General features: G+C 35.4%; 1 protein-coding gene across 1 annotated transcript; it reads left to right on the plus strand.

Annotated features, from left to right (window-relative positions):
* The first annotated feature begins 5,347 nt into the window (after positions 1–5,347).
* Positions 5,348–20,244, plus strand: LOC132556121 (calpain-5-like). The gene is made up of 16 exons (XM_060220506.1): positions 5,348–5,460; positions 9,894–10,502; positions 11,166–11,297; positions 11,775–11,977; positions 13,147–13,324; positions 14,089–14,154; positions 15,296–15,369; positions 15,488–15,651; positions 16,839–16,940; positions 17,421–17,521; positions 17,936–18,135; positions 18,392–18,477; positions 18,811–18,924; positions 19,086–19,156; positions 19,581–19,819; positions 19,995–20,244. The coding sequence occupies exons 2-16, from the start codon at positions 9,918–9,920 to the stop codon at positions 20,014–20,016; spliced, it is 2,337 nt and encodes a 778-aa protein (XP_060076489.1). The 5' UTR covers positions 5,348–5,460; positions 9,894–9,917; the 3' UTR covers positions 20,017–20,244.
* The last annotated feature ends 7,648 nt before the right edge of the window (positions 20,245–27,892 follow it).

The following is a 27,892-nucleotide window of genomic DNA, read 5'->3' on the forward strand; positions in this document are numbered from 1 at the left end:
GTCCCATCTTCCCCTCTAGTCCTTAGTCCCATATTCTCATCTAGTCCATAGTCCCACAATCCCCTCACCTTTAGTCCTTAGTCATACCTTCCCCTCCACTCCTTAGTCTCATCTTTCCCGCTAGTCCTTGGTCCCACCTTCCCCTCTAGTCCATTGTCCCGTCCTCCCCTCTAGTCCTTAGTCCCACTTTCCCATCTAGTCCATAGTCTCACCCTCTCCTCCAGTCCTTAGTCTCATCTTTCCGCTAGTCCTCAGTCCTACCTTCTCCTCTAGTCCTTAGTCCAACCTTCCCTTTAGTCCTTAGTCCCATCCTCCCCTCTAGTCCTTCTTCTCCAGTCCTTAGTTCCATCTTCCCCTCCAGTCCATAGTATCACCCTCCCCTCAAGTCCTTAGTCCCATCTGCCCCTCGAGTCCTTTGTCCCACCATCCCCTCTAGTCCATAGTCTCACCCTCCCCTCAAGTCCTTAGTCCCATCTTCCCCTCGAGTCCTTTGTCCCACCTTCCCCTCTTGTCCATGGTCTTACCTTTCCCTCCAGTCTTCAGTCCTACCTTCTCCTCTAGTCCTTAGTTTTCCACGTGCATTGGGTGAGAGACCCATTTCTGTGTGTTTTCTTGACATTTTCTTTTCATTTCACATGCTCCATTCCATGCTCTCTCCCCACCACCTCCTCCCCCCACCCCACCCCCATCCCTCTGAAAAACGTAAAACAGAGTTTGTTTCCATACCCTTTAATATACGAAGTTGACTACGTTACCCTTACTTAACCTCCTCGACTAATGCGACAATATCAGGTACGCGTGATTACGTACAAGTACAAATGAAACTTATCAAAAAGAAGTAAGCATTATCGTACAGATGAGTCTCTGATCATTTACGTTAAATCAAATACAATATTGAAATAAGATTAATATCATCTACCATTTAAAACAAAACTCTCCGGTGGTGTAAGCCGTAAACTGACCAAGTGACCACGAGAGTAACGACTTTTATTCGACAGATGTTTTAAAGGAATGCGATTTTACCTAAAAGCCTTCAAGTTTTGAAGAAGGAAGCTAATTCGATAAGGGTTCAACGACGATTCGTCCATGTATGATGTTACACCGAGTAAAATTTCTCAGAATGAACGAAATGACGTGTTGTTTGTAAACAAAAGTAACTAGATAAAAAAACTAACTACTGATGATACATGGATAATTCAGTAACTTTTATAGAGATACGTTTTACAGTATGAAGTTGAGAAGGCGTACCATACCCCGGGAGACAGACAACGCCTCAGTGAGCTCAGTACTAAGATCATTTCATACCAATTTTCACGCGTACGTCTATGTTTGTGCGTGAGTGCATTACATATTATACATGTAGGTACACAAAATTAGTGAAAATCGTGACAGAATTTTATCGATCTATCGAATGAATGTATTTAAACGTTTACAATAACGATCATGAAAATATATCATTAAAATCGCATTATCACTGATAACGGATCAACAGTTATTGCTTATATTCAAACACACATCGACCTGGTTCTGATACCAATACATGTATACCAATAATATATATATATAATATAGTAGCATTTCCGTCAATAATATATAATATAATGTTTAATATTTGTATTTGCAAATAATATATATACACTCACCTGGGCTGTCAAAATTATATCAAATAATCCAAAACCATGAAATAAACACCTTGTATTACAATGTCCAGGTAACCAGGTGAGTGGGTCCCATACATACACCTGACCGGTGCACTGAAAACAAGTATTCTTTGTTTACCTTTGTTTAGGCGTAGGCTTTCAGAATATTATGCGGAATTCTCCTTGTAATATGATATATTCTCCAGTATATACCGGACGTTCCGATGGCCTGTGCGGCCCTAGCTCTGGGGTCACAGATCAGCTTACACTGCCTGCTATTCACTTTTATTATAAAGCATTTTCATGTATTGGAAATCGAGTGTTGAATATGTGTACTACGCATACGGCTTGTGTATGAATTTGTCGGGGGATCGCTTGTTTATATCCGTCATGGCAACACTACAACAAAAGGTGGTCCGCCATTTTTATGGATTAAAATGCCGATCCACGTTGGCAATCAGACCGTGACGCTTAAATGAGAAACGTCAGTGTGAAAAAAGATAAGCGATATTTGAGGTAATTACAGGTAAATTATCTCAGGTGTGATCGAAAATTTATTCTTCACTATCTTCCAATTATGATCAAATATGAATTTACAACATCAAAGTAAGATGATAAAACATTCGTATGATAGAGAAACAGAATGTTATTTAATATGTATGTTTTGTCCTTCATGATTCAGACTAAGGGAAGTAACTCCCGAAAATCGGACATATTTTAAAGCTAAGCTCTCATTTGGTGTTAGATGGTCAATGCTATAAAAAGTCAATAATCACATTTCTGATGCAATCTCAAACACAAAAATCTGAGGCTTCTATTCTGGACCTTCAGGTACATCGACTAACATCAGAAAGGCCTCAATTGGATTCTCTTTCGTTATTTGGTCATCGAATTTGAAGAAGAAGAAAAAAGAAAAAAAAAAGGACAAAATTGCTATTGAAATGTTCAATGCAGGACAACAAGATTGGTGTCAAGTCTGAAACACACTTAGAAAGTCCCTAAAAATTAGGATTCATTCCTAGAATACAGACGAGAGAAAGAGGATTTAATATTGATGTTTAAAGATTACGGAGAGGTAGATATTGTGCAAATTTTCATAAAAGCACTGGCAGTAGAAATTAGGACAAAGTACAGAAAATTCTTCAAACGGAGAACACAAAAACTTGTCTTGGCAAATAACTTCAGCATTCAGGTTGTTGAACAGTCTGTCAAACGATGTTTAATCTCTCCAAACGTAAATATCTTCAAAATTATGTTCAAACCAAGTTTTAACTTAAAATGGAAAAATTCCTTCTGATTTACTTTAACATTAACTACGGGTATTTCAATATGTATCAGAGGTGTAAATAAGTATACTTTAATATTAAAAGGGATAGTCCTCCCAAGTTGCAAAATTTCTGGCAGTTCTATACCTAAGAATAACCCATTTTAATGACCAATAATAAAACTATTGTTAGTATCAAACGTTCTCTCTTTGTGGTGGTCAGTTTGGACAGGAGAAATTAGTGGGAATAGCCACTGCCAAGATAATTTTTAGATATAGCGCATCAGGAAATCCTGAACTGACAGATCACTAGATCATAATTTTATGCAGAATATTGAGTAAATAAGTGTGTATGCCGTTCACTAAATTTTCTTCTGGGGTTACAATTTTATTACTTCATTAGGTTTATTTTCTGTTGAATTCACGTTTTTTTATACAAATATGTTTTATTCCGTTGAGCTTATAACAACGCAAATCTGTTATAACGCAATCTGGGCCACGCGAACGTTTGTAAGTCGATCTAGCTTGATCTATTGAGAAGTTCCGCAAATTATGTATCAAACGTTTATCTTATGAAATCATAACTTGTGCGGAATATCCCTCTAATAAAATTCGTCAAAACGCGCGAGGCAGTGGTTCCGGGCTATCTGCATGAACAGCAGGTCAATAAAATAAACACATATTTAAGTAAATGAACCGGACGCACTGTCAGTGTGTGGAGGATATGTTTTGTTATGTTTGTTCGACAATTCTCAGCCCAGAAATGCAGTCTTATGTCATAATATTATGATATAGACAAAGGGAAATAACTCGAATTAAAGAGAACATCGTGTTTACTGAGGAATCCATACGTTCCGTGAAACAAAACAAAACAAAAACAAAATTCAACAAATTTAAAGAAAAAATTAATAGAATTTCAAATATGGAACTTTTTGTAATTCACTTATTCTCTGCCTTAACCAAGAGCATAAGACAACAGTACTCTGCATACTCACAACACCAAGAGAAAATATTTAACGTAGTGGTGACACACAGACTTCAGCGCTAGTATCTACAGAAACTGTAAGGATAAAGATAGTGTGAATCAGTTAAATTGACATTGAACAGATGTCCTTATATACTTATCAACATGTTACGCCTAAATCAATATTGCCTTAAGTATATCGACCTACTGGAGAGTATTGATATACTTTGAAGACAAGGTACCATGGACTACTCTGCTCGTGCTGCCTATACAATCATTCAGTCCACTTTCAGCTTATATATAGAAATATTATTTTCTCTGAAGACACAAAAAATGCATTACTGAAATTTTACTAAAATATACGTCAATCAATAAAGAATAAGAGAGAGATTTTTTCTCAGCATACACGACAATTTGTATTGTGATTTTATCTAATAGTGTTAAATGTTTCCACCGACAATATCTTAGATTTTAGGGATATTCTACACCAGTTTGGATTTCATGAGATGCTTTCCAAGAAATTTGTTCTAAATTATCCTCTAATGCTCTTACAGAAATCTTGCACCTCAATTTTCCATTTAAATAACATTTTATATTTAATTTGCAGAAATTCTTTACACATCTAGTTAGACTGATAAACAACCGCCCACACGGTCCTAATTACGTTGTAACAGGTCTGCCTTGATATCAGTTGAACAGAATGATATCTGTGCACAAATTATGAAATCTATAGAAAATAAGGTAAATGAAGTAATAAAATTACAAGCCCAGCAGAAACTTTAGTGAACAACTCACACACCTGTGCATATACTCAATATTCAGCATAAAATATATAATCCAGTGACCGTTAGTTCAGGATTTCCTGATGCGCTATATATATATATATAGACGGTTAAATTTATATTCCCACTAATTTCGCCTGTCCAATAACACTGACTACATGAGAGATATTCAGTAATTTTAAAAGTCATAAGAATTAGTTCTTAAAAGGTACAGAATAGCCAGACGTTTTGCATCATGGGTGGACTATCCCTTTATTCTTTTTGTAAATTAAGCCCTTTCGCTGTTCGTTCCCGTTACAAACAAGGAATTTATCTATCCGCTTTCACCAACAAGAGACTGTAACTGACCCGTTTCGTTGACCTTGGCGTACACTACATTAGCCGTCCCCTGTATACGAGAACTATCAGATATTTTTCATCAGAAAGTGGCTAAACAATTCATGACAGTGTACGGACTCATTAAAAACAGTGACCGCAACGAGGTCACTGTGTATGACTGGCTGTCGATATTTTGTTGTCACACTTGAGTGGTTTTTCGGTATGTACGTGTATATGGTCTGTGTACATACACCTGTACTCGTCTCCGTCAACGGACACATATGTACCAGAACAAATATTTAGTGTCGGTGACACACACGTGCACCAACGTCCCAGCTGTACTATCTCCTCAACGGGTACGGGTACGCGTGTACGCGTACGGTGTATACTTGTGTGGCTCGATCCCGGATATTATATAAGATACATGTACAGACGTTAGCGGGTGTTCTTGGACATCGATACACCGGTCTTACACTGTGTGGGATTGTACAGGTATGTGATTCATTACACAAATTATACATGCACATGTGTTTGATACATCAACAAGTGTGTCTAACCCTCTCAAAAGTCAACACTTCCCCGAGTTGTGTGATGTGCCCCGTAAACAATCGCACCATCCTCAGCCCGGCTGCTGTTGACCCGTTACTTTTAATAGTTCACCTAACCGTCTTAACTCAGCCTCATCTTTCACCAGCCCCAGACCCCACCCGAGACGGGCGTTGGTACCCTCAAACTACATCACTGTCTACATATTTACTGGGCCACAACGTGGTGGTGACAACCGACGAGCAAGCGTAGATCTACATATATATATATATTCCCATTGATCATGTTCAGAGATGAAACGTTTTTTATTGAAGCAGACGATGCTATCAAAGAACGATGGTACGTGCACAAGGCGTTGTATACGATCATATTTCATTCTTAGACGTCTCTAGCAACACATCACAGAGTTGTAAAATGTTCTATATCGGCTTCAGATGTATTAAAGCTCAAAGCTTAAAGCTGAAACATATCAACTTGGTTCATCGCGTCATTATAAACTGAGAGGATATTGATATGTAAACTGAGGATATTGATATAAGGTGCCTTAATGACATTCAGTACGTCACCATTATGACGTCAGTATTGTTAACATGAAAACATCAGTTTGTAACACAAGTAACTTTAACTATTTAACTGTCTTCCTATAGCATATATGGTTAATGTAAATGACTGGAGATTTGCTGGCATATATATACCATCTTCCGTTAGCGCGCTCTGTGTGCCTATGGTGCACTGTCATTTAAGTACCCAGTACATGACATAACAAATATGTTTTGCAATTTTCTTACAAATTTCTGCATTAGATTTTCGATCTTATGGCCGGCTGGTTATGAAACAAGGGACTCGTGCACCGGTCACGCGCCAGCTATATCTAGTAGAGGTGTGGATAGTGTACTCTCATATACGAATTGAAATTGTTTTTTTCCTTGTCATTTATGACTGGAAAATTTTGATATTATGACTCATATAGTTATTATATATGATAGAGTTGGAACGTAGCGATATAAAAACTGACAATGTGTAGTGTGTAGGTGGCTTCAATGATCTGACCTTACATTCTTCCATGAGAAGTATCTGTATTCCGGTATCCCTCGGGCGTTATCACGTGTGAAACTATATTTATATTACGCAAATGATTTATGTGTTATTATCACCTATCTTTTGTTGTGCTTGCGAAAATCGTCCAGGCGTGATATCATGGTAATTAGTGTACACATCGATGACCACGTATAAAGAAGTATGATAGTGAAGTACATACGTCTACCACTTGTGAACATTTTATGCCACTTGTCCGAAGGCAAGCTAATGTCACATATTTTTACCTCGTCGTCACTCATCCCTCTGTCCAATCGCCAAACGTCCGTCTGCCGTCCAGCTGACCGATCGACCAAACGAACTTCCGATATCTTAGTAAGAAGATCCGCTTCCACTTACTAAACCTCCTTTTCTGATAAAACTCGCAGAATTATTACTAATACATCAGAAACATTTAAGAAAATATCGACATGTCAACACATTCTCAATTCAAACTGAAATTCAAGAGAACTACGGCAAAAGTACAAGGATAAGACCAGATGTTCCGGAAGATTAAACGCTTTCATCGACAACACCCGCCATGCAGATCTTGATTAATCCAAGTTAGTAATGTCACGTTCCCAAATGAGAACAATGTAAGCGAAAACGGAACCAAAAGGCAAACTAACGAGTGTCAAACACGCCCAGCTTCATACCGCACGAAGAAATAGGACGTTTTAAATGATATGATTGTGACTACTGTAAACCCCCACATACATACGTAATTTTAAATGAAAAGAGAACTAATTTATAAATACTGTCATAAAATTCACATCATGACAACTTTTAAGGTAAATATTTGGAGGACAAAATGAAACAGAGGCAGGCATTTTGTTCCTCCAGTTTTAACCTATGACCTCCAATTTTAATCCATGATGTGACGATTTCTTACCGACGCAGCCAACGAAAGACACCACAGCAGTATATTACACTAGTGTTGTTTACGCAAAAGTATTCTATGGCCGAATTCACTGGAAAACAGGCCGAATATAATGTAAATGTTTTGTGCCAATACCAAAGACATTTATATCTTCCTGGTAGACAAAACCATGCGTCTTTACGTTGCCTTAATGCCGTTCTAATTATTCTAGTTTGTGACATCATGTATTCAGTTGTCATGGAAACCACATTTATTATTGCTCACGAACAAATGTCCAATCAGATATCTGTTGTCCCAACAAACTGTACAATGAAACGGGTAGACACCAACTTAATCTTCAACGAAATTGAAATTGTTCGTTTTCTAATGATTTTGAGGATAAGTTTCCTTTTCCCCGACTTGTTCAGTTTATAGGTTTTTGTAAATTTGTTATGAAACCTTATCATATCATCCACACTTTGTTCAAATTTTCTTGGTCATTGTCTACACAAAGCAAAAATGAATTTTAACAAAAGATGGCTAGCCACAATGCATTTTTCTGTTAAAATTGTATATATATTTAGAGTATAATGTTACTGACAGTACACAAAGTTGTGTGAGAGTCGTTTATGTTGTTGTGTATTTGTTTACTGTTACATTTCACTGTATATATACACACCATGGCTATCTAGCTCTAGTAAGAAATTAACTCGAACTTATCTGCGATTGTGCTGTTACTGTACGATCAATATCAAACACGCGTTACTGAACGTGCATCATGCGTGCGAGTTATACATCGAATTGCTATATATATATGTGTGTGTGTGTGTGTTTGCGGAAACAGATTGGAATTACCCTACCATCTACATCCACGATCGTTATAAAGCTATCAACAGCACAATAACAGTAAAGCGGAAGAGAAAATACTTGTGAACAGAGTGAGCGATTAAGAGTGTCTCCATTCATTCAATTTGTGTGTGTGTGTGTGTGTGTGTGTATGTGTGTGTGTTATAGGATCACGGTCATAACGTATTTATTATAAAGAATGTTTGACATCAGTTAAATCTAACGCAGATCCACACGGTTCATTTTAAATCTTCAAATATCAATTGACATAAAGATAAATGCATAATGATACAGACACATTACATATGATGAATAAGAAACTGGAAGTCAACTCCAATAGTTCAAGCCTTAAATATTCTTTTTTTTTATCATACTTTATAACCAATGGTAAAGTAAAATTGACTCTTCTGTATCTAATCCTAAATCTTATTTAAAGATGTTAATCACTTTTGTCACGTGTTACTGTTGTACAATCTTCTCAAATGAGAACAAGATTGACAACAACGAATCCAGCATCTCTCACAGTCTTGTGTTGTCAGTCTGTCAGCTGTCGACGTTTTGATTGAAATGGTGTTATTGTGAACAAACTTTTGAATATCGAATCGGTTAAGAAGCAGCGTTTTCTACCTAGAAATGGAAAGTTCACATTTTTGAAATCGAATCCATCATATTAGTCTTATTACTTAGTGAAGTGTCTTTGTTGATTTCATGGTTGTAGGAAAGACTCTGAGAGATGTAGAATAAAACAATAATTAAAAATGGCTACACAATGGTAGTTCTGACATGTGAGATCTGTATGGACCTGTTCCCATTACAACGATTTTGCGCAAGAAGTCGTCAACTGACCGACAAACTTGAAACACGGGGTTTCAAAAGATGCAGGTCGAAGAAAATGATGAGGAAGTTTTACGGTCGTCATAGTGATCTCATTGAGAAATATTATTTTTCTTTGTGTGATGTGAAGCTGAACGTGTTTGATGCTCGCTAGTTTACTTGTTAATTACATTGCTTTATACATAGTTATCATCATCTGAGAACGTTACATTACTTACCTGGACTGACTAAGATTTATATGGCGACGAAGCAGAAGGCGCTTACTCTTCCGGAACCCTTGGTGTTTCTCTCCTTGTACATTTTCAGATATTTCGTTTAAATTTGTTATTTGTGCATAATTTACCTTCGTTTATTGAAATTCATTTTGGATTTTCTTGTCGTTTTTCGTAATATCACACAGACTTGACACAACCTACCGTTCCTATCAATATATTGATTTGTTTAATTGAGTTTATCGCCACGTAAACAACAAGTGTCATTTTAAGGCAGGTTCTCCTTGTAGCAGCTGATGGCTACCTAACATACATACTGAAAAACAAACTAGAGTCCTGTCGCATGCCGTCCAGAGCAATCCGGGTGAAGTGTCTTGCCCAATGGCACGACCACGCCTGTACAGACCGGTTCGTTGCTCAGCTTCCTGAAAGACAAACCGCCACCTGAGGTTACGTAGGCCAATGTTCTCACCATCTGATCTTTCACTTTCCTAATAGTCCAGATTGGTTTAGAATTCGTGTCATATATATATATATATATGTATGTATTTCAGTGAATCAGCACCAGAAAAGTCACCATGGGAAGTCTACTGTCTAAATGTAAAGATGGCGAAGATGACAATTTTGACGACATGAACGCTCCAAAACCTGCAGATCCACCACCTACTAGCCCAGCTCCTGTTCCCCCAAGGGATCCAACTCCACCACCGCGAGACCCAACACCGCCGCCTCGAGACCCGACCCCTCCTCCATCGGACCCAACTCCACCACCGCGAGACCCAACACCGCCACCTCGAGACCCGACCCCTCCTCCATTGGACCCAACACCACCCCCTCGAGATCCAACTCCTCCTCCGCCAACAGATTTACCCCCTTCACGTGATCCAACTCCACCTCCTACAGATATCCCACCCCGTGATCCCTCTCCCCCTCCCACAGATGTCACTGTGACTCCCGGACTTCACTTCGGAACAGAATACCAGCGGACAAACTTAGATACTTTTGAAGTTCATGTTGACTTCCGGTCTAAATCAACTGATTTTGATATCGAACACCGTCCACACGTAACTTCCGGCCTATACACTGATTACCAATTTCCACTTAAAGTTGCACTGCCGAAACCAGATCCACAAGGCAGAGAGATAGAATGGAAGCGACCAACAGTAAGTATTAATAACGATATGTTGCAACTATGCTGATAAGAATAAGACTGTATGTACGGCTGAAATGTACTATATATGTGATATTAAACTGAATGTGTTATTAACAGGATTATGTTATATTAACAGGATTATCTGATATTAACAGAATTATCTGATATTAATTGGATTATCTGATATTAAGCGTGTTAAGTTATATCAACCGAATTATAGTGTATATTATCAGTGAAATAATTAAATGCCATGGATGATATCTAAATAATATTTTATATGAGTGTGAATGTATAAAATCAGCAGATCGTTGGACGTTTTTTTTTATATATCCATCATTCGGTCATTTTCTGTGACATTAAGCAAGATGTGTATGCTTGCCTCAATATAGCGTTCAGAATATAAATATTGTAGAGTCCAGGGAAAATTCTTCTACTGACTTTACCTACTGTCCAATTTCAATTTTATTGTATTCACATTGTATTCTGAAAGACCATAGAAGTGGACAAAAATGACTTTCAGAGAAATAATAAAGATTATACTATGTTGGGATCTGGAATCGATTGTGTTGTAATAAAGATTATACTATGTTGGGATCTGGAGTAGCTTGTGTTGTAATAAAGATTATACTATGTTGGGATCTGGAGTAGCTTGTGTTGTTTTTTGTTTCTATAGGATATCCGAGACAATCCGGTCCTCGTTTCAGATGGTACTTCGAAGTACGACATAGGTCAAAGGTCAATCGGTACCTGCTGGTTTCTGGCAGCAGTAACCAACATAGCTGACAAACCCAATCTCATGAGACAGGTAAATGTATTGGCTTCTAACATATCAATGGTGTATGTATACAGTAAACAAGTTCTACGAAATATCCCACCTACCATTGGTTTTCGCTGCAGCTGAGATAATGACTTGCCTGTGTAATAATACCAAACCATTAAAATGATTATTTATTTCACGGAACAATAGATCACAGTTGTTACATTTTCGGTATTTTCCGTTTAAATAATATTGTCGTTACTAAATAAACTTTTCAGTATTTAGTTAAGTTCCATAATTGGTCAGTCTATCCTAGATAGAAAAAAACTGAGACTGAAAAACGGCAATAGAGAAATAGATCAAATGTGTATGCTTACTGTTGACCTCCAATCTTTCAGCAAACAATCCTATTTATTCAAATTATGATGGACAATGGGGTCTAGGTGAGAGGTGTTACTCGTACCATGTAATACATTATTATTATCATTATTTCATCTTTAACAAGATCTTTGCTTTCTGACTTAGGTAATTCCAGCGGACGCTTACCTCGTAGGAAAGCCTGAATATGATGGCGTGTTTCATTGCCGGTTTTGGCGCTACGGCGTATGGGAGGATGTCTACATAGACGATTATCTGCCTATTGTGTACGACAATGTCGTATACGGGGCACATTCTGACACAGACGAAAATGAAATGTGGGTCGCCCTGTTGGAGAAAGCATTCGCCAAGTAAGTGTCCATTGTTACACTGGACAAACGCAGGGGATGGTAACAATGTGGCTTGTAATTAGTCATTAATTAGTAGAGGGGACCAACGAAATAGAGAGAAATTCACTAGCTTCAAAAATGTTGTGAGTATTCGGGACGGTCAATTAATGATCATTTCTTACGTCTTTGGTATCAAACTGATAAAACATAAAACATCTACAAAGAGATCACAACTACAACAGATTAAATTACACACCTTTCGCTCATGGTGAATGCGAAACAAGACAAGCAAGATGTACATTCAAAATGAGAAGGTATTCGGCAGATACCTGTACGTTTTCGAAGTGTTAGTTTTTTCCATCAACTAGAAAAGTCATTTACCAACTATCCTTATAGACAACTCCGTTCTTTCTGTAAAATGAGCACAATCAATGAAATGTGGACATTGATGTTATCGTTTTAGAGACAGACGTTTTCGGCATTGTTTTCGTCTTCAACACAATAATGCATGCCTAGAGAAATCACTTACGAGAAATACCTGTCGGATTTTGCCTAAAACTTTCTACTGAGAACAACCGCCATCATATATGTACATATTATTGAGGAACCCTTCGTTAGAAGTATTTTGTCATGTTTCCTTCGTTCCGCGTTTCGAGAAATTGATGTAAGAATCCCGAGGAAACTTGCTGGGATATTTTGGCAGATTTATTTTCATTTAATTTTCTCTTAGAAATATCAAATATTGCTTTAATCTTGGCGAATCATATTGTGTTGTAAGTTCATACCTTATCATCTTGACTTTATTACTATCTATTATTCAACGAAAACCATAGTTACACTACTTCGATAAACACGGAAAACACGGTAACTATTGGGCTTTCCTTGCTTTACGCGGCAGGTACAGATTGCAAATGCGTCGAGGATAAGGTGAAAATAAACTTTGAACTGCGAATACTTAAAGTTGAATTGTTCATAAAATGGATATCATTATCACAATAAGTTCAGTCATCGACCAAATAGTTCAAAAGGTATGTAGAAACCCGTCGAAGGCTGTCGTGTTCTTAAAATGAAGTCACCTAAATAAAACATAGAAAGGTGTCACTTTACGAAACTTCAAAGATGGCAGGCAGATTTTAGGTATCCGTACATGTACTGACATATTCCACAGGATTTGTTCTTCTGCTCTTTAGATGTTACGGTAGTTACGAAGATGTCACAGGCGGCCAGAGCGCAGCCTCGTTCGTGGCACTAACTTCCGGTGTTCCAGAAGAAATTGATCTGAGATCAGGGGAAGTAACTCCAAATGAAGTTTTTGTTCGTGTGACCAACGCGCACCGTTCAGGAGCTATGGTGGCATGCGCAGTTCCGGTAAGATGGTATACTTCTGTTTGGTACGAGGTTGTCGTGCATGTTCGAGTTTTTTTTCTCGATTTGTTACTATATCCTGTTTACGAATTATAACAGTCATTTAAATATAATTCTTCGGGAACAATAAATCGTTTAGTGATATTGTTGTCCGGGATGCAATTATTATTGAAATATGTATAAGAACTGTATCCTTAGAGATTTGACATGTCCAGAGTACAGTGAAATGTAAAAATATACTTTAATTTCGGAAATAAGAGTAAGTTAGTCTCAATTATTTCTGCCATTAGCAACTGCAAACCAGGCATTGTAACTAACTCTTAAGTGTCCTACAGGACTTTACAGTTTTTCAATTAAAAAAATGCTTGTAGATACATGTATACTATGCCTTCTAACTATGGTGATATGACAGACAGTCGCCCGGACGTTGGATGGACGGATATATGGACATAAAACATTACTTGTAGATACATGTATACTATAGTGATATGACAGACAGTCGCCCGGACGTGGGATAGACGGATATATGGACATTAAACATTACTTGTAGATACATGTATACCATGGTGATACGACAGACAGTCGCCCGGACGTTGGATGGGCGGATATATGGACAGATATATGGATATTAGCCTATTCACAACTAATGGAATCGGTTTATTTGAGATTATTTTAAAGTTGATATTTGCCACTTTGATATTTTTTCTGATAACAGATATTGAGTGAAATTATGTCTAGCCATATTCTTTTCCATTTTTTGATAACAGGGTGAACTCATGGGGTTCAATGGATTGATTGGAAACCACGAGTACACATTGACAAAGAGCACTGTGGTGAGTCTAGCTTGTTCGTCGTGGAGAGTTTGACTTACTTTAAGATAAAGATTGTCGTGATGAGTATTGCTTATTTAATATTTATAATATTGTGCATTAAGTTCAGGATAAAATCCCAAAAACAAAAATTTTAAAAAATGAACTTGGTCAGATAGAGAATTCTTTGACATGAAAAATTCTTATTGTTGCCTCCAGGTAGAATAAGGTTAATATCTTATTGAAAGTGATATAAATACACAAGTAAAAGTGTAGCCAACAATATGTTATAAACTTTTCATTATAAGAATCTTACCCATTGGTTACAGGGGCTCTTTCAATACTTGTGAGGAACAAGGTACTTGTTGTATATCTGAAACTACTTCTCAGGTCAGGGACCGCCTATACCTTGGATTGGGGTTTAGTCTTATTCGTCGAATTTACAAATAGCATTAATTGCCATATTAACAGGACATATATGGTTGTTGTAGGCATCCAACAAAAATATACACAGTCGATAGGAAAAGAGAATTTGCAGAAACGAAAGTGCTGTATGGTTTTTAAAAAACACGTTCCAAACGTGTAGATTAAATTTTGACTTTAACTGTCTCTTATTAACAGATACATCACCAAGTTAATTGATCGAGAAGATTAACTAATTGTTAGATTATTTTAGGTATAAAAACGTCAGTTTTGGTTATAACTGCCCCACGCCTGGTACAATGCATGTGCCCATCATCTCATACCTTTGTCCAGAAGCTGAAGCTCTATCACTATAGAGTTAATGCAGCCCGTAATTCTTCAATGATTTGACATTTTGGATCCCAAGCATTGACTTTTGTGTGAAATTCACGTGGGTTCATTTCTGGTGACACTTTTGGCCATAAGAGCATCCCTATTACCTTTTGTTGAAGATGGTAGGCGGGCTCTGTTTGGTTTTGAACTTATCATCCATAAGGATTGATAGGCCGATCTGCCAGTGGATAGGCATTAGAACTTAGGAGTGGACTTGCTGAAAGTATGTCGTTGAAATTATACACATGCATTTTTTCTGATTAGAATCTGTCTAGTTTGCAATTGCATTGCTCTTTAATCATAGCATAAAAATGATCATTGAAATGTGTTATAGAATCGAATATTTTATTTTCCACTTCACTGGCTTCAGATTAATGGTAACCGTTTGCTTCTTGTACGAAATCCATGGGGTAGAGGAGAATGGAAGGGCGCTTGGAGCGACGGGTAAGTGTTCCACTTTAAACAAGGCTAATATAGATTTATGTGAAGACCTTTTTGTTGGTGTTTTTTCATCTGTCGCAAATGGTGACATTGCTTATGTGATCGATTTGTGCACCAACAGGAGTCCCGAATGGTTATCAGTTTCGGAAAATGAAGTTCGACGTGCTGACGCAGACGACGGCGAGTTCTACATCTCGATAGACGATTTCATGAAGTGCTTTAGCCTGGTGACCATTTGTTCTGTCACGCCCGACTTCGACAGGGACGGAAGTGAAGACACGCTCAGTAAGGGAGATACTGTATTGTGACATTCATTTTGTAAATAGTTAAAGGATGAATTTTAGATGGAGTCATTCTACGGCTATTCAACGAGTTGTATAATAATTATTTGCAAGGAGACACTAATAAGATATAGACACCGGCTAATACCGAGTCTAATTTGAGAGAGAAAATACTCAATTGTATACATATATACTGTGAATATTAATTTTCACTGCCTGTTTTATGGCTTCATTCAAGCTGTTTAAAACTGTTCATATTTTCAAAAAAAAGTCATAAACATTTAAATAGCATTAAATCCAAAGAAATATCGCAAGTACATCCAAATAATCAGTCTTCAATGCAGTTAGGAGACGGAATAACAAATACCGCAAGCTCCATGCCAAATCTGCCCCTTCGTCGCCTTCCATTTTAGTGATATGCATTTCTCGTTTAAGGAAAAGGTTCTGGAGCCTCAAACTGGAAATCAGAAGATAATATCAGATGTTCTCTTGATTGCTTAAAATTGTAGTTTTATCAACCATGTTTTAGCTACTTGCGTTTCAAACCGTAAACATATATATATATATTTTATATGACTTACATGAGTCGTTAAACACATGTACATTGAAGAAGGGGATAGAAATATCTGTGATATTCCATTTGTACTTTCATTGGCATGTGACTGGTATTATTAACTCCAAAGAGGATATTTGATTTATTCTGCCAAACAAGTAAATATCTATCTTTAAGGACCATTATAATTCTTTTTATTACATTTTAAAAGGGGTTTAAGAAAAACTCTGGAAACATCTGCGCACTGCACTTAGCAACAAAATGTCATTTTTAATAGGTTTATTTACGTTGTATTCTACCATTTCATGATGTTTTCTAGAAAACCAGAAATGCACACAAGAATTATTCAATGGAAATAAATTTATTTAACCTCGCTTTATCTTCGTCCGAACAGGACAACCGACCAATTTCAATGCAATGACTAGAAAGCACCATTTTTGTCGGTCAAAATCACGAAACATATATCGTTAGTGGAAACGTTATATCATCAATAATGGCGATATCACTTATATCTGTAGTATTAAAACATGATGTATCAGTTTTTATTTTTTTTTATCACGCTTGTTCCTATATTTCTCAGGTAAAATGTAAAAAAATGTTTACCATCACTCTTTGTATTCTGTGACGTCATGTTTTAGATTACGTCACGTGTTTATATGGTGACTGGAGAGATGACAACGCAGCAGGATTTGAGAAGAAATTACAGAATCCGAAATTTCTTATAGAAGTCAACGACAGCGGTGTGTTTTTTTACGTTGTATAAGTACTGTTGTAACTAATAGAACAATAAAGTAAAATTAAATACTGGTACCAAATACTTTCTGCATGACCCTCTTCCGATTCAAATATTCAATGCCAACGAAAACCAGTAATTTGTTACATTTGGAACCAATCTGCATGGCTGATCATTTGTCTTAACATATTTTGTTTGAAAAACATAACTTCGTGTTGTAATCCAAGGGTCAATTATTTCATTTTATCTGCACGTGTTTTTACTTAATGGTATATATGTGGAAAACGGACTTCAAACACATTTTTTGATTTACTGAATGTAACACCACCTCCTGGACTGTTCATTTATAATATGTCATCAAATTCATGGTATATAACTTATCTATGTATCTAAACCTTGTTATGGCATTCTTCATACCATATAAGTACCGTTTAAGTCCCCTAATTGTCCTGAATGACTTCTGATGTTCTGACGATTGTGTCTTTAGCCTCGGACGAAAACGGGGATGTGCCTCTGGTTGTACAACTCATACAACGGACAGAACACAGACGGGAGGATATGGCACAAATCCGCTGTGACGTTTATAAGGTAAAGACAGAACACCAAAATTCTAAGTTTGAAGTCTGGGTTCTCCGTGTCATTTTAAATGAAATGATATTATCGAGTTGTTATTGTTGAAGACAACATCGAAATAACCATTTTTTGTGTGTGTTTTTTATATAATTATTGCTCGCAATAACATACTGGACTTCACCAGAGATAAAGTTTCTCTTCTTCCTGTTTGTATAATGGACCTCTTACTCAATGCTCAAGACAGCACCAGAAATAAATAAATAAATAAATAAGTAAAAAAACTTGCAAGAAAATACTAACTTGTCAACATAATTATAATCCAAACTCAAATTCAGTAAACCTAGTGCAAAATATCATTAAGATATCGTTGTCGTATACCTGTTAACAACGAACATTTCAAATTATGTTTTAATTTCCCGATGTCGACAGGTATATGGTTCTAATGATGGTATGTACATAATAGATGAACTTGGAAAGAAAACCAACTCTTACAAAAACTCTCAGCAACGTTCCTTCCGGTATTTAGTGCAGCCTGGGAAATACATTGTCATACCGTCCACCGGAAATGCAGGAGTCGAGAAGGAATTTCTTATCCGAGTCTACACATCTGGACCATTGCAAAATTTTGTGTGAGTTGAAATATCTAAAAGTAGTCCATGGACGAAACAGCATGAATATTTTTTGAAGATTAAAGTTTAGGTGTTAGGTATTGTAAATCAACTTCTCAAAGATCATTTGAAATCTTATAAATGATTATTAAAGTTTTACGGATGTTTGATGCAATCCCAAAGAACGTGTTTTAAGTATTCATGTCGTGCCCATATCTGTGAGATTTCTACCAGAACTGTTACTCTCTACACGTAAGAAACATATGCTTTGTCCTAGGAATCTCACACAGGACAAAGGGATCGAATACATGCTTTGTGACATGGAGGCTATACCTGAATCTCTCAACGTTGAAGTGGATAAGTGTAAGTAAACTGCATCATGTAACGTATATTTACACGTGATGATTACTATGAAGGCAGTTTGGGGAATGTTGTTTCTAATGATGCAATGATAAATGCAGGCACTATCTACTCAATAGACAAACTAGATCTGGTCTTTTTTCATCATATTGCTGGTAGAATAAATTGTGTATCTACTTTAAATGAAAATATGACCACTGATATCAATACCCGAAAATATCAAATGAACGTCGCCACTAGACAGATAAGTCTTCATAATACATTATGTTGTTGTTGAATTATAACTATGTTGACTAACTTCATCGTTGACAAGGACTGTTATATGTTTCTGTACAGTGCAGATCCAGTGTCTGACAGGCACTATCACAGAAGGAGTTAATGCCGGAGGTCAGGTTTCTTATAACACTGTGGAAATCAATCCTCAGTTCCAGATCAGAGTCAGCCGGAGAGGTTAGTGTGGAAGTTTATTTATACAGGGTATTGTGTCAAGCAACTGTGCGTCTTTGTAATGCATCAGATGTACTGAATACAGAGACAGTGTGTTGATATTAGCTTCGTAGCATGAACAACTTCAAGTAATGTTTTAAGCAAATATTTGTCCTTTGTTGCAGGATTTGTGCGGTTCCAGTTACTTCAAAATGATAAACCGGAACTGGTTCCCCTTGGTATCCGTATGTGGCGAGTAAGTTTCCATAATTCTTAAATATATAATTGGCGACATCATGTATTTAACATCAACCAGTCGAATTTCCCAAACCATGTCCTTCAAAATATTCTAGAATTTTCATTCGTTTTAAATCATCTTTGAATGTATTTGTGAACGTTATCCATACCGTCAAATCTGCCCTGCGATAATCTGGTGTCGTAAAGAAATATGTTGTTGAGTAGCCAGGTGGCAGATACAACAAGGTGCAGTGCGTGCATTGAATTTGCTGTAAATAAAGATCTGGTTACATTTACATTTGCATAAAAGAACAATTACTATTGTATACTTATTTTTTTCATATCTATCTTTGTGATATTCTCGAACATGTTTTATCAATATTTTCGTCAGTTAAAGAGGTTTTTGAGCTGTTTGTTATAATATGTCCCGCTACATTCCCTAGGATGATGGCAGTATTGACGTTCCGCTTACTACCCGCTGGATCAATTACAATTACCGAGAGGCAAGTGTCATTGTTCTGATGACAGACAATGACGACGGCAAGTTCGTTGCAGGGTCCAAAGTCAAGGCCGACTACGTACTTGATCCCGGAAGTTATGTTATGCTCATTCATCTCAACTCACCCAATGAAGAAACAAAGTTTGCTCTTCTTGTCCAATCAGAATACAAACCTGAGATCACGTGAGTTATTTGACATTTCATTTGGTAGAAAGCGTATGTCTTTCTCGCGCACCTTCGCAGATGTCTTTCATAGGTAAGCTTAAGCATTGAGAAAAACGCAATATTTTGTAAATCGATAAAGCAAAGTTAATGTTTATTTTTTAGTTTTACTGTTTTACTTTTCAATCTGTTTCAGTGGATTCCAAGTTGGAAATTGAAGGAAATCAGCCCACAGACGAAGTCAGGGAAGGATGTCATTATTCATATACTAGAAAAAATATGTCTGGAAACATTAGTATTTATGTAATATATTTCATTTTTAACGTGTACATCATAAAAACTTTAATATCAACAAAAAATCACTTGTGACATGTAAATACTAGTATTTTTATTGTTATATTTGTTGAATGAAGTTGAACGACATGGTTGTCCTTCTCATTATAAAACATGCCAAGAAAAAACATGAAAAATGTTATTATGAATTCAGATGTTGAGAATATATTCTTTACGCATCAACGCAATAGAACAGCTCACATGTATCAAGGAAAAACAGCGTAGGGTGTCGTTATTATTTCTTATGATGCTGTTTTTAGATGTTACCAAACAATTACAGAAAATGAAACTTATTGTTATTGACAAAGTGTTAATGTGGAAAATATGTTTTAAAGGACGTCTGATATACACGATTTTTTTTCTTTGCTTGTTTAATATTTTGCGATTTTATAAACGTTTGAAGCAACAGGTTTATGTCTTCAAGAACAAACTGCATCTGAATATTAACTAAAGATTATTTTTCATTTATCTTTCATTTTCGGTCCATGACAGGAAACACAACTAGGGTCTGTTTAATTTTACGCATGGACTGTTGAGAGTACTAATTTTTTTCTAAGGTGTTACTTTTGTCTTAAGCTGAACTCGCGTGTTTACTAATCAGGTGTCGCTTGGTAAATACGATGATTACTCGACCATATCGACTGATCTACCAATGTTGCCCGTGCATGACCTCTTAGGTACAACACCAGAAGTCAGTCTTGTCGGATCATATCATTGGCTTTTGAAACCAAATCAAATACATTAATTTTAAGTCAACAATGTATTTATGATCTTCGATTGTGAAATGATATGAAAGAAATTTGTTTGTTAGATATATGTTGAATCCTCTGTTTATAATATTTCCATCGAATTTCACAGTCAGGGTAAATCGGAAGTGATTTAAAGGTGTTATATAGGATGCCCAATATTGAAGGTCAGCAATATTCTTATTTCAGGTCGCCTGTTTTATCAACAGAACATGAAGTCACCACTACTGACTTGTTAAACTTATTATATACTATGCTCTAGGTCCTAAGGATCAAGGAGTTACTTTATGATGTATATAAATGATTAAACATTCTACTTATATAGAAAATGGAACTGGTGTTTGCTGTGTATTTTGTTGTATGTCTCTTTGTTTTGTTTTTATTTTTATGAAATATGAATCAATTGAATCAATGCTTAGTCTTTAGATACATTCCTTTTTTTTCAAAAATATTGAAAAAAAAACCATTTCACATCTCAAATACTTGAAATTTACTCTTCCGTATAAAAATTGAATATCGGTAATTTATCCAGTGTTTGTGTCTTCTACCTTTTTGTTTCATACATAATCAACAGCAACTAAAAACTCATTCAAATTCACCAAACGTTATAATAATGTATTTTGAAGAAAAATTTGGAAATGCCAAAACATATGCTTGATCCGTTTCCTGGACATAAAGATACACGACGTTATTTGCTGCACGAGGTCGTGATTTAGGAAACAGGTTGTTGCACAAAATCGTTTCAGTGGACCTCTATAATTGGTCTGTAAAAGACTTATTTATCAAGCATGCAGGTAGTCTCTGGTCACTCACAGATTTTGGAGTTATATATGACTGGAAATCGTCCAATGCAAAGAATTCTCAATGAAAGACGAATTTAAGAGCATGAGAAAGTCACATAGATGTTTTGTACCAGTAATTTTGTGTCTGGCTGATTTCTCAGCACTCCTCAACAATTGCAAATGGCTTGTCGTATTGCCTTAAAAATATATTGTCAACGGTTTTTCTTCATTATTGTTTCCAGAACATTTTGAACAACAGTTTCTATCTAATGTAGGACGTTTTCTTTTTGGAGAAACCCATTAAGAAAAGATCTGCCTACTAAAGCACTCCAAGAGCCAAAGAAAACGCTTGTCTTCTTCACAAGAGGCCATTTCCTTATTCGGACATGATCAAATGTAGTGGTGACTTTTTTCTGTCTATATTTTGTAACAGAAGAGTTTATACAGGGTAGAGAATTTCTATTGCAATAACTTCGCAGTTTGGGCTGTTCATTGGCTCAATTATAATGACTTTGTATAGAAGAATATTGCCGGTTGGCGTTCATACTAAAAAGATATCCTCTGTTTAATGAATTTTCCTAACATGCCTCAATATTTCTTAATTTAAAAATCATGGTCGAAAAATGTAGATGTTGTGATTCTAGTGAAAGTATTGGTCATTGCCTTGAAGTTTTTATTAACAATGTTCATTCTTTGTTTGACCAGTTTTGTTTGAGGGAAAAGGTAGTTCCAAGCTGTCGGTGCTCTTGTCATGAATTGTGTCGTCGTGTTATTAAAACCCCTGACAAACCTTGATTCAACGCAGAATGTAAGCGTTTATACGAAATTTATAAGTCTGCATTGTTTGAATCTAACAAATGTAAATCTGTATGTAATAGAGAACATTTGACTGTATCCAAAAAGCGCTATACATTGTAAGAATCTAAAACGAAGCGTCCGTAACTTCAAAAGGAAGATAATGTGTAAATACGAGTGACTTGATGATTTTTGAATTATTTTAAAGGCTTGGCAGATACTCCAGCTGGTACATCATTTTGCGCTGAGGAGTTTGTAGATAATTATGAATGTCTTTATCACGAACTGGACGATGAGTTCAGTACCCAGGAGTTGTTTACAGCTATAACAAGTCCATCTAAGGGAAAGTCAGCTGATATAGACATCTTGTTAAACGGCAATTTCATTGAGTATAGCGAACTTTTTGTTTCTGTATTGTTTAAACTATTTAACGCTATTTTGCGTGTTGCATAAAATTCCCCAAGTGTTGGGCTCAAAGTGTTGTGGTACCTGTACATAAAAAGGGAGACAAAGACAATGTTAACAATTATAGAGGTATTACCATCATCGGTCATTTAGCAAAGCTTTTTGCGTCCCTCCTCAACAGACGTTTATTGTCACGGAGCGAAAAAGAAAAAAAAAAGTCATTACTGACGCTCAATTTGGTTTCTGACCCGGAAGTGGTACACAGGATGCAATTTTTGTTATAAATACCTTAATTACTTAAGTTTTACAAAGTAGTTATAAACGACTGTATTGTGTTTTTTGTTGATTATGGCTCAAACTATAGAAGTCGGGTATTAGAGGTCGACTGCTAAATGTAATTAGATCTATATATGATAATGTGAAGTCTTGTGTAAACATCAAAGGGAATCTTTATATCCGATTTTATTTTCATTGGTTATCAATTATATGGAGTCCGAACTTATCAATTCAATTTGTCAGAGTTACCAATAACAGTTGCTAAAACAATTTTTTTTATTTTGTGTGCGAACGACACGGTCTTGTTTCCTGAAGACGTAGTCGATCTACAGAATATGCTTGATCACTTGTTTTTGTACGCTGAAGGTTGGAATTTATATATAAAAGTAGGTAAAACTAAAGTTATAATATTTAGGGGGGAAAACGTGTTTTTCCTAACGAGCAATGGACATATAATGGTAGGCCTATTGATATAGTGGACAACTTTTGCTATCTTGGTCTAGTGGTCTACTTTAATTGCCTTTTTACCTTAGCATTAGATAACATTGTGGCTAAAGGCAGAAAGACATTTTTATTGAATAGAAAATTAAGAAATTTTATGTTAAATTGTTGTCATTATTCGACCCTTATATTACTTCTTCGCTATGATTGTAAAATCTGGGGATCCAGTCCGGCAACCCTAATTGAAAAGGTACGTTTGCATTTTTTGAAGGAAGTTCTTGGAGTTAAAAAGTCTGTAAATAATTCTATGGTTTACTTCGAATTACAAATTAAACGTAAAATATCGATTAGAAAGTACTGGTTAAAGAATAAACCTAATTGTAAAGCTAATTTTGTTTACCAAGTGAAACAGGAATTATGCAGAACAGGCTTTTATGATGTTTGGTTAAATCCGTTCATATTTAGTGAAAAACAGGTTGTGTTATTATACACCCAACGTGTGAAAGATTATCATATTCATGAAGTGAGAAACATTCTAGAGATACATTGTTGATCATTACGATATACAGTTTTACCAAATCTCTCACTTATAAGTATCAAAATATCCTCAGTAAGTATCGGTTACAGTCCCACACATTAAGTATAGGGCAGATATAACGATATCTCCCGGAGCCCAAAGGTATTGTCCTCTTTGTAATAGTAAGGACATCGAGGATGAAACTCATTTCATGTTATGATGCCCAGTTTATTTAGAGCTCAGAATCAAATATATTAAACCCTATTACTTCCGTCGTCTGTCTGTCTTCAAATTAATACAACTATTGTCCTGCAAAAATGTGAAGAGCTTGAGAAATCTTAATGAATATTTGATTCAAGTTACTTCTAAAAGAAATCCTCTTCTTAACATTTAATCAAATGGTATATTCTCTAGTTTATGGTTACTGACAATCACTGTAAATTTTCATTGCTTCATGTATGTTGATGATGTTATATTAAATGATGTACTTTAATAAAGAGGGTATCAGTCGCTTTGTTCAAGTTCATGAGGTTATTGGTTTTGAGAAGGATCCATTTCAGGAAGATTCACTGTAATAGTTACAAATCTGGAAATTTAACTTTCAATTTCAGTTCAATCAATAGACAAACAAATAACATTCCTACTGTATTTACCTTTTATTTCAGGTTCTTCATTGTACAATTTTATCGTTGAATATTTTACTCCAATCTCTGTTACCTGACCCCTATATAAATATATGTTTACTGACCTTTTGACCCTTATTACAAAATAACCTTTGACCTAAGTACAAATAAGTATATAAATGACATAAATACTGCAATTACTTGTTCCTTTGTTAAATGGTCAAGAAGAAATAAGAGGCTTTGTGAGCAGGATACTATAAAATGATATATATTTGTGGGGCTCATATTGCATGGTTTTTCTAGGATAATATATTTCCATTGACATCTGATGCTGTGGACCAATAGTAATACTCACGAAATCTGCTAAAGTAAAACTACGTATTCTTACTCTTCATCATTTTGTGGACATATTAATTCAGAGTCCCATGAAATCAATAAAAATGAAAACCCCACAAAATTTATCACTTTACAGTAGCAGGTTATGTTACTTCCTCAGTCAGAATTTTATCATAAATTAAAAACGATTGCAATTTTTTTTTTTTGACAGAACATAATTATCTTTATAAATACTGACCAAAAATTTCATTTCCTGAAATTACTATAAACTCAAGTGAATAAAAAGAAAAACTCAATCTCAATCAAATGGATGCAATTATCACATATAAGATACACTGTATCACCAAATTATAAAAGCAAAACTGAAAGATACAGAAAAACAAAAGTAAAAGTACTTTGAACATCTGATACATATATCATAACGAAAATATATACAGTTCTACGTTTATATTTTAACTGAAACATTTAATATATAACCCTTATCCTATAGGTACCAGTCACATGAAGGCCAAGTATTAAATTTGACCAATCGTTTGGCACCTGCAACCAAAATTATATTTCAATGTATTAAGATTGTGGTTGAATTTTGATCTTATGTGTCACATCTTCAGACTGGTTATGTAATTCATACATAAAGTTTTGTATTTTAACTTATTGATATTACATTTCAAAATACATCTGAAATTTTAAAATTATTAATTTTCAGACTTTTGATTCTTCAAACATCATTCTGTTAATTAAGTGCATAAAAGTAGTTTCAAAACTTATCTAAATCAAATTATATTTACTGAGGAAATTAGTAAAAAAAATATTGGAATGTGTTAAAGTAATCAAGGCAAAATATATTTACTGGGGATATATGAAAATATAATCGGAATGTATTACAAATATATTTACAAATACAATGTATATTCATCTTTCATACAGCTTAATATCAAATATATATAATTATTATTGAAATCATGATATGGTGATGAAATAAACCATCAAACTGACATTATATACAGGTAATAAATGTAAGTACCTGTGCATGGATATTCTTTGACCAGAGCTGTAGATGTGGAGTTATATATAGGAGATATGTAGGTATATTATCTTACATTACAGAAAGTTTGTATGTGTTTTGACGACCACACTTTGTTGTCTTTATCACATGTATCTCAGAGAAGCAAAATATTATGTACATTTACGTGTGAAATGTAATGTGATGTGTAAATCTTTCTGGAAATCTAAACAAGTGTAACCTTCCAGTGCACTGTTAAATGTCTTCTATTCCTGATTCAGGGTCAGATAGCCCTTTGGTTGTCAATTAGTCAAACTACAGGGATTTTTCTATTTTAATATCACAACAATGAGTGTGATAGAGGGCAACCGTGTTCAATTTAACTGAGAATCTTAGGTATTCATTTTGCAAAGAGATGAGGAAAATAATTTGCAGAAAAAACACTAGATATAAAATGACGTGGTCACAGCTGTGCATCACAATATACCTGGACATTTTAAGCTATGCTGAGGTCGAAAAAAAACTCCAAAATTACTGTGGAATAAATCACATTTAAGAATTTTCATTGAATTTCTCATTGGTTATGTAGTTTTTGGTCAGTCTCAAACACTAGTACATTTGTATTTAACCTGTGTTTATCAGGATATAATTTAACAAAAATGATAAAAAGAACTTTTTAAAATTCAGAAACGTTATAGGCAATATGATGATAGGTTCCTTATAATAATATTCCTACACGTTGTGCTGAACTGTGGTTTCTTAATGTGACATCACCAAGGCATACATCATAGTGTATTTATGTACACGATACAGACGAATAAGTACAATATGTACAATTCATACGTATATTGACAAAATTATTAACCAGCTACCTTAGAAGTTAATATATAACACAAGATACATAACAATTTAAAAAGTATGAGGACAAATGTCTCCTGAATATTGACAACCAATTTAAAAATTCCTTTACTGACTTCCATTGTATATTTGTATTTAGGGAAAACCAGACATCATGGACCCTGCATTGTCGAAATCCCACAAGACTCTGCTCTGTCATTTGAGTCAAACAACAAAGCAGAGTCTTGTAGATTTGTGACGATGTGGAACCTGTTATTTTACCAGATACTACGAGAACCTGGATCATACAGAAGGAGAGAGTAGAGCGTCAACAAAACCAGAGTAGAGCGTCAACAAAACCAGAGACAAAATAAGTAAATTAAAAATCTCTTAGGAAATCACACAAAGCCCTCTTTTTCCCATGCCAAGTTAATCAACTTTAAAGAGCTATTTTCATTTATCAGATTGATTGGTTGGATCATGGACTAGGGTAATGTTTACATAATATATGATGTGATTGTGTTTATAAACAAGCAGGCCCCTGAGAAAAGCACACATGGTCTCATGGTCTCCTGAGGTTGCTGTTCCTTAACATGTTGTTGATAAAATCATGTTCAACTATGTACATGCCATTTATAATTTTGTTTAATCATCATGATCTTGCATAAAAAATAGTATAATTATGTGTGATATTGTGCTAAAAAACTAAGGGGAGGTAATTCAGTTTGTGAGTGACAAAAAAGAATTTAGGAAATTTGAAATTTATAACTGATGAATGATAGGATGGAAACACAAGAATAGTTTTCAAAAGCTGCACACTTATCAGATCACTACAAGTACAATATACATTTTGAATGAAATTAAAAAAATTATTAAGAACATATTAATTTATTATATTTGTGTTATATTCATACACACTACCAATAGCACCCAATTTAATTAGTCTTTAACAAATTCAGAACTTAGTTAACAGTATCACAGTTATGTACAAGCCTAATGT

Source organism: Ylistrum balloti, unplaced genomic scaffold, assembly GCF_031769215.1.
Source record: "Ylistrum balloti isolate Yb309-2 unplaced genomic scaffold, AGI_CSIRO_Ybal_v1 Utg370548, whole genome shotgun sequence".
In the NCBI taxonomy this organism is placed as follows: Eukaryota; Metazoa; Mollusca; class Bivalvia; order Pectinida; family Pectinidae; genus Ylistrum; species Ylistrum balloti.

What these genes read in the sequence shown, in the direction of transcription:
- LOC132556121 (XM_060220506.1), top strand. Translation starts at nt 9,918, where the DNA reads ATGGGAAGTCTACTGTCTAAATGTAAAGATGGCGAAGATGACAATTTT. An exon ending in CATTGACAAAGAGCACTGTG is followed by an intron (nt 14,155 to 15,295) that starts GTGAGTCTAGCT and finishes CACTGGCTTCAG; the next exon opens with ATTAATGGTAACCGTTTGCT. An exon ending in AAGGGCGCTTGGAGCGACGG is followed by an intron (nt 15,370 to 15,487) that starts GTAAGTGTTCCA and finishes GTGCACCAACAG; the next exon opens with GAGTCCCGAATGGTTATCAG.